The following is a 12,867-nucleotide window of genomic DNA, read 5'->3' on the forward strand; positions in this document are numbered from 1 at the left end:
GCATCAGTGTTCTAAAGCAAAGCTTACCAATAAAAATCTAATGGTAACTGTTTGGTGGTCTCATGCATGTTGTTCACTATGGCTTTCTCCGATCTGGTCAAGCAATAACGCCAGATCTCTTCTGTGCCGAGCTCCAAAAATGATAGCAAAACTAGCAGTGAAACAGTCCCGACTCATGAATCGATCTTCACCATTATTACTCCATGATAATACAAGACCTCATACAGCATGAGAAACCGATTTAACTCGTGATTTGGAAAATTTTCTGTGTGATAAGAAGTTGTCTTCTCAGGAGGCAGTACAAAATACTTTAACACAGTTTGTCGACTCTAAATCACCACAGTTCTATTGCAAATTATTCAAATTAGATGGCAGAAATGTACAGATAATAATGGTAATTGTTTTAATTAAATAAATAAGTTAAATTAAAAAAAAACGTACATACTTCAACCCCAACCCCTGTTGGAGGTTGGAGGCATCCAATTTATTAAACTTTTATCTTCTATAAAATCACGGATTGGGGTTAAATGAAAATTGTTCAATTTAACGCTCCAGTTAATGCCGATTATTTTTTTTTGACGTTCCACTTTCTATCACAAACACGCTCCTCTCCACGAGCTTTGGTAACTTATTCTGAAAAAATGTTAAAGAATATAAAAAGAAAAAAAACAGTTTTCTTACAATAATATAAACCAGCATATCTTGCAATAGTTTTTAATAGTTATATTGAAAATGACCTTCCTGACCTTTTTAAAGTCACCAATATTTAAGTTGGCACTTCTGATGAAGCGCACCTCTGACCTGAATAACTATCTATCATCCTGTTTGGTACTACATATATAATATGATATACTTGGTTAGAAATGTGTAGTTATTTAATTTCTTGTCTATTTACAGCCGTTCCCAATATTCAGTCTATCTCTGATACCTACTTAAGATAAAAAATCGTAACTATTTTTGACTTTTCTGTCCTAATAAACTTATCGACGGTATCTCAGCTTATCCGTACACGCTGTCTGTCAATGGGACGCCGTATAGCTTACCAGCGATAGAAATTGTATGGAAATTGCAATTCACGCGTTCCAATATAAGGCGATAAGAATGACTTATCGGGTATATTGGTACAGCTTCAGATTATTGACAGCAAATTACTGATAGTAGAAGGTAGTAATTTATCTCTATCTGTAGATAGTATATTAGGAACGGCCGTTAGGCCTTTGCTCCTTAATCTCTACTAATATTATGAATGTGAATGTAAGTTTATTTGTTACGTTTTAACACCGCAGCTACAGAACCGATTTTGATGGAATTTGGTACAGCGATATACTGGAGGTTGGGAAAGGACATAGGCCACATTTTATACCAGAAAAATCTATGGTTCCCGCGGGATTTGTCAAAAACTGAAATTCACCATATAACTATACCAATAGTAAGTTACTTTGCCATAGCAATCATCCTCAAAATAAAACTAATAATATAAAATGTTGGGAACGGGAACGAAAACGGGAACCGGAACTAGAATAGGACATGAGATAATCTTCAATTCCAAACTTGCTTATTATTTTTAAAAACCCTTTATCTACGCGGTCGAAGTCGCGGGCATCCGCTTGTTTTAATATAGATGTCCTCTTGCCTTATACAATATCCATACACGCCATTAAGTAACAGACAATCAGGCTTGCTTTCACAATCACATTGTTAGTGTTCGCTATTTGTAAAATTATACTTATTATGTGACGGAAACTAATCATAAATTTATAATTAGCTGCTGTGCAATCATTAGCAATATTATTGTACAATGTAAAACACAAGATCAACAATTAGTTGAACCACAGATAACAAATCTATAAATTAATAAAGTCACTTCATGTTAATGGAAATTTATAATGTCGTTTGAACGGATACGACATCAAAAGAGCACATAATATAATAAAAACAAAATTAAAAGGAATTCACAGTGATGCAGATGCAAACAAGAATACAGGTTCGTGCTATTTTATGTAACACTAGCAATGCCCCGCGGTTTCACTCGCTTAGATACCGATCTCGTGGTAGTGGAAAATCTACTTAGTTGGACTATAGATTTTTTTGGTAACATAAAAGATTTATTTCACTTAGTTATTATAGTGAAACTTTTATTACATCGTCTCAAACTTTTTCGTCTGTGTGTTGCATGTCGCGTGACGCTCGGGCAGCGCCTATAGTTCGCAGCAGCTGACCGTGTAGTGTATAGACTATTACTCATTTGTGCCAGTGCTCAACGCTATTTTGTTTGTTTTTGTCAGTGTTTAATGTAAATGTTGTTTGTCAGTATTTATCATTCCAATTTTCCAAGAACAAAATTAAGATTGATAAAGCGATTTGTATACCCTTAATGGAATATTATTCCAAAATTATGTAGTTTATGTCTATAGTATGAAAAAAAAACCATTTTTATTATTTTAATATTGCATTATTTTCTTTAGATTGACTTTTTTAAATTCGTTATATCTGTTATGCGAAATGTACGATTTTAATAAATTGAAAAGTATTTTACAAATATTGAAACGGTCTTTAATAAAATATCATTTAATGGGATAAGGATTAAAACAGAGGGATTGATAATATAGATTGATTATTGTCGGCACTTATTATTGTTGGATGAGGGCAGCGCAGGACCGATCGTCGTGGAAATCTTTGGGGGAGGCCTTTGTCCAGCAGTGGACGTCTTCCAGCTGATGACGATGATTGTCGGCACTTATATGAACTTTTAAAATGTAAAAAAGTTTTTTTTTATGATAATAAGGGACGAGACGAGCAGGACGTTCAGTTGATGGTAATTGATACGCCCTGCCTATTACAATGCAGTGCCGCTCAGGATTCTTGAAAAACTCAAAAATTCTGAGCGGTACTACAATTACGCTCGTCACCTTGAGACATAAGATGTTAAGTCTTATTTGCCCAGTAATTTCACTAGCTACGGCGCCCTTCAGACCGAAACACAGTAATGCTTACACATTACTGCTTCACGGCAGAAATAGGCGCCGTTGTGGTACCCATAATCTAGCCGGCATCCTGTGCAAAGGAGCTTCCCACTGGTAGTTATAGTGACATTATTACAGTAGTTGAACATATGGATACTTTAAAGACGTTAAAGTTTATACCTGTAGATATGAAATAGGTTGGAGAACATGTAAAATAGTATGCATGAAAGGTAGGTACTTAAATCTCTTTGCCGTGTCATGCTTTTGAGACATTTCGTTCGATTTTGAAATTGAATTAAAATTGATGATATAAAATTTAAAATTATAATTAATTAAATTTAAAAATTTATATCTAATATATAAAATTATCGTGTGATGGTGTTAAACATTGAACTCCTCCGAAACGGCTTCACCGATTGTCATGAAATTTTGAGTGCATATTGGGTAGGTCTGAGAATCGGACAACATCTATTTTTCATCCCCCTAAATGTTAAGGGTGGTCCACACGAAATTATTTTTTTATTTTTTTGACATTTTTTTTAAATTTGTTTGATTATGAGTCAGCATTAAAAAATACACACAACTTCAAATTTTCACCTATCTACGATCAACAGTTACTTTTGTATCGCGATTTTAATATCGGCAATACAACGTTTGCTGGGACAGCTAGTGTGTAGTAGTGTATTTATAAAATTGTTCAGATTTTAACCTTATTAGGTTGACTAACGTATCAACCTGATCTGTTATTCTATGTATTTTAATTTGCTTTGATATTACTTTGAGTTTAATCTAGATTCTCCATATATCTGCCATAAATTATTGTGTTTATGATGTACTAGATGCTGCAAAAAAAACTATGCCTGCATCTTTTGTTTTATTAAATAAGAAGCCGACGTTGCAAACAATAATAATCCTTATGCTTAAAGCACACTCTTAAATATAATTATAGAAATTGTATACTTCACTTACAGGCTAACTTAACATGCATAATGAAATGAAAAACAATACAATATTTTTTTTTTAAACTGAAATGTAATACATGAATATGAGTATATAATATACTGGCAGCTATTTCGGTCAACGGATCAGCCTTGCTATCCAACGCGGTAATGCTGCCAGTATTCTTGGTACGCTTCCACGTAATGATAGTTTTAATTTTATGTAGTCGTAGTATTGTAAATATAGTTATAAGATTTGTTTTGTTTGAATTGAATAATAAATACTCTGTTATAATAAAAGTAATATAAGTATATGAATATTAAATACATCAATGTGAGAGTAAAAATAAAATAAAACAATATTAAAACTAAAAAAGGCATTTCTAAGTGGTGAACATTGTATAAAATTTTCGTTTAAAAGATGAAGCAGTCAGTAGTCGTTCAATTTTCGCCGAGAGCAGTTGCGTTCCTCGCGATCAGGCGTAGGTAAACGCGCCGTGTAAGGCTGGGTGCAAACGTTCGGAAACCTGAATGCTCTAATTACATACAAAATATCCAACAAGGCGCACATTATTCTTATTGTTTCCGAACGGAAAAAACCTAACGTTCGTTTCGGTGCGTTCGGTTTGTAAGGTCGGAAAAAGCTCAATGACGTCATCCCGAACGCAGCTCTCGCGTACATTTCGGCTCAACCGCCACACACGCACGGAAATTTCAATTCAGATTCGCGCGAGCTTTGTAGCGAGTGGACGTCTGTAGACTCGTCGTAGGTAACAAAATGTGTGAAGCGGAAAATTTAATAATGGCTTTCGAACAATCCATGGTTTTCTTTTGTAGGTATTTATTTATTTTCTCAAAATTGTACCCAGTAACGACGAATCCTACATTCCTACTATTGCACTTTTACTGGCGCTAAACAAGAAGAATTGTTTAGCGCCAGTAAAAGTGCAATAGTAATCAATTCGTCTTCATCGTCCCTGATAATACTTGCGTGTGCTTTTACAAGCGTCTCTATTCGTACTGGTCGTAAATAAATCCAAACAAAAAACCGGACGTTTGCGCTAGTCTCACGGAGTTCCGAATCTGAATTCCTGATCAGGAAACCTAATCCTGGCCTAAACCTAAATCCATCACAACACTGGCCTTCACGCGATAACCCAGTTACTGACAATGCAATATAATTGTTATTGATGTCGAACTACCAACTCGTTAAGGCGAAGTTGGTTATCGAATTAATACGGAACGAGACGAGAAAGAATGCAGTGCTGCTCAGAATTCTTGAAAAACCCAAAAATTTTGAGCGGCACTTCAATTGCGCTCGTCACCTTGGGACATAAGAAGTTAAGTCTCATTTGCCCAGTAATTTCACTAGCTACGGCGCCCTACTGACCGAAAGACAGTATTGTTTACACATTACTGCTTCACGACAGAAATAGGCGCCGTTGTAGTACCCATAATTTAGCCGGCTTCCTGTGCAAATGAGACTCCCACTGGTAGAATTATATTAAAATAATGGATTCAAGACCAAATAATGATTCTCCGAGCTCTAGTGTAAAGCTCACTACGGAGACGGAATACTCTACAGACGTTTTACTGAAGAGATAGACGAGCGAGGAAAAATCCAGAGTCTTGTTAATGACTTACAAAGTCAAATAGCTATTCTTAAGTAGAAACTCAATCGTTTTGCTGAGACTAACAATAGTACTCAGCAAACCATGCAAACTTCTGCTCACCGTGTTCATTATAGCACGAATGAAGACGAGCTAGCCAGAGAAACTAAATGGATTCGCGTGAAACAAGGAAAAAGAGAAAATTTAACTACTGACCCGATCAAGTCAAGCCCAACGACGAAAAAAACAAACATTTCATAAAAACCAAAGAAAACCCCACAGCTACCTCCAATTATAGTGGATTGTATTAAAAATTATCGAAAATTCTTTGCTTTTTTGTCAGAGTCAGAACGTTGACAAACTTATCATCAAGATGATGTTTGGTGATACTGTACAGATTAATGCTGTAGATGGTGAGTCATACCGACATCCTTGCTGCAAATACTTTTCTTTAGGCCTATAAGAGCTATGGCGAAAAAATGCATCATACGTGCAAGCCAGCTAGAATAGTCGAGGAGCTACAAATAGAAGGATTGAAAATCACTGAAGCTGTGAATAAGATTAATTGGAAAACGAAAGAGCCACTAAACATGTTCATTTTAACATTCGCCATAACAGCGAAGACATAAATAAAATTTACAATATAAAAAGTATATTGGGTTGTGCTATAGAAATACAGCCATTAAAGAGCTCTAAATTAATCCCACAGTGCAAAAGATGTCAGGCATATTGACATACACAAAAACACTGCTCCAAAGAGTCTATGTGTGTTAAATGTACTGGAAAACATCACACCAAAGACAGCAAGAAACCTAAAGATGAGAAACCAAAGTGCGTTCACTTTGGAGCCCCACATTCCGCTACTTACAGAGAATGTGCCATTATTAAGGAAATCCAGCAGTTAAGAAACAAGAATACTAAAAGACCTATGGCTAGACACCAAAACGATACGCGTGAAATGCAAAAGATTTCAAGTTAGCCTACAATAAATTCGAATCTAGTATGTAATAATAAGACGTATTCCAAGGTTACTGCAAATATAACAAAAGTAACCGAGGTACCCCACATAGCTCTTACATCAGATGATAACATTTTAAAACTTATGTTATCGTTTGATGAATGGCTGAAAAAAATTTAAAATGGCACTATGAAAGCTATACTGAAGCAAAACTAATGAATACACCGCTTAAATAATGGCGTGGAATGCAAAAAAATACTTAAACATTAAAATGCATTGCAGGTAATATTCGATATGGAATGTATTGATGTGTATCTAATATCCGAAACACATTTCACGATGCACTCATATATTAAATATAAAGGCTACAAAATCTGCCATGCGTTACATCCTGATAATACAGCAAGAGGTGGTAGTGCCATTTATTACATTACATGCACATCAAACCGTACATGAAGGTAAGGAATTCAATCTGTATCAATAAGTTTGAAAACAGAGACATATCCTCTAAGAATATCTGCAATCTACAGTCCACCTAGGTATGCGATAAAAAAAACGGTAAAGGTAATAGATTTATATTAGGAGGTGACTTTAATGCCAAAAATACATATTGGGGCTCCAGGTTGACGGCAACAACAGGCAAAGAAATATTAAGTGTAATAAGAGAGATGATAAGAGGCAGCATTTACAGGACGCCCGACATATTGGCCAACAGATCCGAACAAAGTACCAGACCTGATTGATTTTTTTTGTTATAAAGAATGTAGCTACATAAGTACGTACTAAAATAATGATATGAGCTCAGCTCATTCTCTTATATACATAGAAATAAGTAACAACATCTTGTTCAAAGAAAATAAATTAGCCTTTGTAAATAAATATACAACCCAGTATAGTTTTAAGATAGATTTAGATAATAATATAAAAATAAATGTTCAACTTAAGACACCTGAACAGCTAAATGCAGAAGTAAAAAAGTTTGTGAAACTGATTCAACAGCTTGGGACAATACTCCTAATTTAAGAAGACAAAAACCAATTCTTATCCTATAGAGATTTCATTTAATAATATCTTTATAATAATTTTTCTTTCATAATTCATAATATCATATACAAACTTACAGATATATAACTAGAACGTAAAGTAGAAAAAAATACAAACTGCATTAATGTAAAATAATGAATGGTCTTATAAAATGTTAGAAATATTTTATAATAATTTTGCGTAAATGACTGTTAGTTTGTTAAAAATAAAAAAAATGTTACAGGTCCGTATATGCGCCTTCACCTTCCTAAATAAATTACTAATTTTATTTGTAATATATAGTTATTCATTAATGAGATAATGAACTGAGTAAATTTTCTTCATAAAAGATTGTAAAACCATTAAAATCCCTGTGAATTTTGCAGCACAAACGTCTTTTTGGAACGACCAATGGGAATGCCAAATTCGTAAGAATGTTCCTTCTTATGTTTAAGTATTGACACCTCGTTGTATTGGCAGTTTAGGGTTGACAAGTTTCAATAGCCATCCAGGAATAAGGATATAAAGTACCTAATAACACGTGATCATAGTCTCAATTTTAGAAGTTTTTTACAAAACTGTGATAAATCTATTATTAATTCTTCAACTGATTGAAAATCGTTCTGGCATTCGAGCCTTAAACTAACACTTTATGCATATTATACTCGACACTTTGGTCTTTCATTCCCATTCCAGTATTGATATCGACGCTATTACTTACAACTTCATCCTTAAGAATGTTATATTTTATATCTTCCAGTTCCTGGTCACCGTTGGAATCGCAATAGGCAGTATCTCAGATGGGTTCATATTTGGGCAGATGTCTGGTATGATCGACAAACTGCACTCTAACCATAGCTCCATACCAATATCTGATGAATTTGTATCATGGATAGGTAAGTCTGAAACCAGATAATATTATGATTAAAAGTAAGACTTAAAAAAGACATAGAAGGTATAAAAATAATCATATGACATAAAATTGCTTTAAAGTTTGCATTTCTTCCTTTCTTCAGAAGAAATCTCTACTAGATTATTTTTATAAAAGCACTACAATTTTTTGATCTATCGAATGAGCCAATATCAACTCAGATGCCTACATAAGTTCTCCCTTTGGCAGTGGGCAGCTCGGTTCTCTTCACACTAAAATGAGCCAGAATCTGTGAGGACATAAAATCCAATCGAATGAATTAAAAATTTCTCGTGTAAGAATATTGTTAACTTCAAGGAAAGAGTTCGTCTGGAAAAGATGCTGTATGGATAAGCAAAGGAAAAAATAGATCAGATGGGGTCGGTGTGCATACTGAATAAGCCAAAAAGAAAAATGTTAATTATTATAACTGACTGGATTATATAATATAATATAATAATTAATATTTATAATATCATTAATATACTTATGTTTTAAAAAACAGCGCCATTTGCTTCATTTGTTACAGCCTCCACAATCAATATCACCTGCTTCGTGGGCTTCGCTGTGGTTGCTGTTATTACAGAAATGTGGGGGCGCAGATATTCCGTCACTGTGATGTCGATGCCTGCTCTTATATCGTGGATATTAACGTATTTTGCACAAGATAAATATGTGTTACTCCTCACAAGAGTACTGGCCGGTTTATCTTACGGTGGAATATTATTCTTAAGTTACACAAATATCGGTGAATATATGACACCAAGCTTCCGGTTTCTAGCGTTTAATATGCTTGTTTGTGTTGGTTCAATGACTGGAACAATGATGGGACACGTCTTAAGTGTTATTATGAATTGGCGAAATGTTGCTTTAATAGGAATTTTACCAACAATGTTGTCAGCTGCTATTCCTTTATTTTGGGTGGAAAGCCCCATGTGGCTAGCATCGAAAGGCAGATTTGAGGAAAGCGAAAAAGCATTTAGAGCCCTTCATCCCTCTAATGAGAATTCTGACAAAGAATTAAAAAATTTAATTGCAATGGAAACAGATAAGCAATTAAAATACTCCAGGGGTGGTATTTCATCGACATCATATTTTAAGAAAATATTCATAACAATACGACAACGCTATTTTTGGAAGTTATACTCTTTGTCTATTGTAGTCAATGTGTACCGTGTAGCTGCTGGCCGGGTTTTGTTCAGTACATTGGCAATAACGATGCTCCAGGATATTAGTGGAACATCAGACATATTAACATTTACACTATTAACAAACGGCTTCTCAATTTTCGGTGCAACCATTTCTTTTATCTTCATGAGAAAGTACAAAATGCGTCAGCTTTTATTTCCAACGGGAATTTTGGCAAATTTACTATTGGTATCTCTTGGGCTGTTGCTTCTTATTAGGCCTGAAAAAGATGTCATAACAAATTGGGCCAAAATATTGCTGTTGGCATTATATTTAGTTACAGTAGCTGCCGGTCCATATCCTGTTTTAGAAGCATTGCTTACTGAAATAAATCCATTAGAAGTTAAATCATTTTGTCTGATCACGTTAGGCATACTTATAGGTGTGATACAATTTTTGGCGGTAAAGCTTGCACCTGGTATGTTTATTAGTATAGGATACCATGGTGTTTTCTTTTTAAATGCGGCTATTGTATTCATATGTCTTTTGTATCTTTGGTTTTACATGCCAGAAACAAAAGGCAGATCATTACAAGAAATAGAAGTTTATTTCAAAAATAATAAATATGATGACAATGCGTTTAAATTTGAACAAAGTAAAGAGTTATTAGAATTAAAAAAAGATGTTGCATAACTTGTGACATTGAAAGCAATTTACTGCCACATAAAAACAAAAAATTAAACCAAAAGTCATTAATAAGTAGTAGATAGTGATGTTTTTATTGCTTAAACTCACAATCGCGTTATTTAAAATACGAAAAATAACATCTTGCCGTACGTACGTACGTACATTATTCTTACTTAATTACGCATTTTTCAGTTGTTAGTTTATACCGTTAGGGCCGTTGTCCTGTCACGAGGATTTCCAACCGCGTGCGAAGCTAGTCCGCATGATAACACTTTACACTCATGACAGGAAAAAAGCCCGTAGTCATAATCGACACAACTGATCAATAATAGGCTAATAATAAATAAGATGGCTCTCGATATAGAGATAAGAAACATGTTCGAAGTAAATCTATCGAAAAGCATTATATTACAAATATTGCTTAGTAGATAAAATTAATTGTAATAAAACCATGTGTTGCCTTTAGTAAGGCAGTACGCGGATCTCTACTATTAATTGGTTAAAATGGTTAAAATGGTTACTCGGACCAGTCCTGTAATGGTTATAGGCAAATGGTTAATGGTAACTAGGACCGGCCCGATCAATGGTCACCCGCGTACTGCCTTACTAAAGGCAACACATGGTTTTCTTACAATTAATTTTATCTACTAAGCAATATTTGTAATATAATGCTGTTCGATGGATTTACTTCGAACAAAATACATTTATATATAAGTGATAACGTAATCATCGGTTCATAAAATTCTACCAGCGCATTGCGATAAAGACAAGCCCCCTTATTCATAATGGTCCGCTAACTTTAAACAGCCGCTTAGGAGTGCTTTTTTTTATCTCACTCTGACCTAAGTCAATAGAAGAAGACAGAGTGAGAATTAGCAATGCTTTAAGTTAGCAAACTATTATGAATAAGGGGTTAGAAATTAAACATGAAAAAATAAATAAATATTAACATATATTTACATATTTCATAATGTAAATAGTAGTAAAACAGCTGCAAACAGAATTCAAAGCAAAGTTTTTACTAGAATTTGGTAGGTACATATTATATGTTAAAAAATAACACACTTTCTCATAAAGTGATCCTTATTACATCGTTTTGAGGGAACCTCTGAAATATACCACACGCGTGCATAATAATTTTGCACACTGGTGCATAATAGAATGATCCCTACAAAGTTAAGTTAACTGCAATTTATATGAGAGTAAATATAGCATTTTCAATTTAACAGATTACTACGTGTTTTTTTTAACAACAAAGAGGTTTTATGCCTCCTAATCCCTTTATATTTTTGGAATAAAAAATCTGTTCCTAATTAAGGCGAAAAAACATTTATTATGAAATTATATCCGTCTCATAATTCACAATAATTTGTGGTGAAATAATATATGCATTTTATCACTAAAATAATATACAAATGATTTATGTTTTCTTTAGAGTTAATTCCGCCAATATTTGTTTTTAAAACAATTCTACACGTGTTTCACCTCTACACGAGGCATCCTCAGGACGTGTTGTCTCGCCAAAATCTGGCACGAGACATCACCAGCCAGTCTCGTAAACTACTACTAAAGAAAACATAAATCATTTGTATAATTATGGATTTCCGCAAAGTAACGCCTAATTCAATAAATTTACTAAAATAATAATTTTGAAGTAGGCTGTAAGCGTGTGCAAAAAAAAAACTTGCGCGCCATGTCCAATAATTTGCATATTTTGTTTGCATCGCATTTGTTGCTGTATGGTAAATACAAATTTGTTTTTTGCTCGCAAGTATGTTGAAAAAGTGCGTATGAAACTCGTGAGCAAATTGCTTACTCGACACTCGGCAGATTTATGCAGCCTCATGTATAAAGAGCAACTTATCTCTCTTGTATCTTATTACTACTATTACCGCCGTTTTAAATTTTTTTACTTATATACTTTTTTTTTAATATAATAAAAATTGTATTTAATAATAATTATATTATGACTTAGATTGAATAATACAAATACTTATTACATTATGTATAAAGGTCGGGGAAAAAGTTCCTTCTCATTTTATGCGAATACTCAGAAAATGTTTTTTTTTCAAAGTTTATTTACATTACATTACTATGATAATATGATTACTATCTAAGCCATGCTTTCGGTGACTTTTTGCCATCTTGTAGGATCCCATGATCCGGTTTCTGTGGAAGTTTGGGGAGGTCAAAAACCGCGATTCATAGTTTTGGCATTTCTCTTGTGATGTTGACCTGACATTGCCTAAAGAATTCTGAAGATACCGAAACAAGTGGAAATCTGAAGGTATTCTGTCATTTAGACAGATACATTAAAACTTCCCAGCCATAGTCTATTAAATTTTGCTCAGTAGATAAAGATATGTGTATTCTAGCGTTAAAAATCTCCTCGATGTAGGGCCCTACAGATTTTCCACCGAAGTCGGGCCGAATTTGTAGCTCAAACACAGGAGGCGTCTCGGAAGAAGACTAGATCTCGAACTCGGACCAAACTGCGTGCTAGGCTGGATGGATAGAAGATCACTAATGATTTAATATATCTATTATTCCGTTGGACTTTACGTGCGCTAATGTATGTATATGATGATTTGAGTATGTCGCTTGCATGTGTTTGGGTGTCATGTATTTGCAAATGTGTATGTTTGAGTGG

General features: G+C 34.1%; 1 protein-coding gene and 1 long non-coding RNA gene across 6 annotated transcripts in view; one reads left to right on the forward strand and one right to left on the reverse strand.

Annotated features, from left to right (window-relative positions):
• The window catches only part of LOC126971778 (facilitated trehalose transporter Tret1-like), a 28,156-nt gene extending 17,434 nt beyond the window's left edge, over positions 1-10,722 (forward strand). Inside the window, exons 1-3 of one of the 5 annotated variants that reach the window (XM_050818178.1) lie at positions 6,837-6,927; positions 8,253-8,388; positions 8,932-10,722. In XM_050818178.1, coding sequence (XP_050674135.1) covers positions 6,904-6,927; positions 8,253-8,388; positions 8,932-10,223 — 1,452 coding nt within the window. In that variant the 5' untranslated portion in view covers positions 6,837-6,903 and the 3' untranslated portion in view covers positions 10,224-10,722. Of the gene's footprint in view, positions 1-6,836; positions 7,009-7,123; positions 7,245-8,140; positions 8,389-8,931 lie in introns of those variants that run through there. The other 4 variants (XM_050818180.1, XM_050818181.1, XM_050818179.1 and 1 more) reach the window with 4 other exon arrangements.
• LOC126971823 (uncharacterized) lies at positions 482-8,979 on the reverse strand. Its single transcript, XR_007730996.1, has 3 exons — positions 8,890-8,979; positions 8,214-8,394; positions 482-633 (listed from the first exon to the last, which is right to left on the reverse strand). It is a non-coding gene; the product is annotated as an uncharacterized LOC126971823 (long non-coding RNA).
• Positions 10,723-12,867: the final 2,145 nt, after the last annotated feature.

Source organism: Leptidea sinapis, chromosome 24 (genome assembly GCF_905404315.1).
Source record: "Leptidea sinapis chromosome 24, ilLepSina1.1, whole genome shotgun sequence".
NCBI lineage: Eukaryota > Metazoa > Arthropoda > Insecta > Lepidoptera > Pieridae > Leptidea > Leptidea sinapis.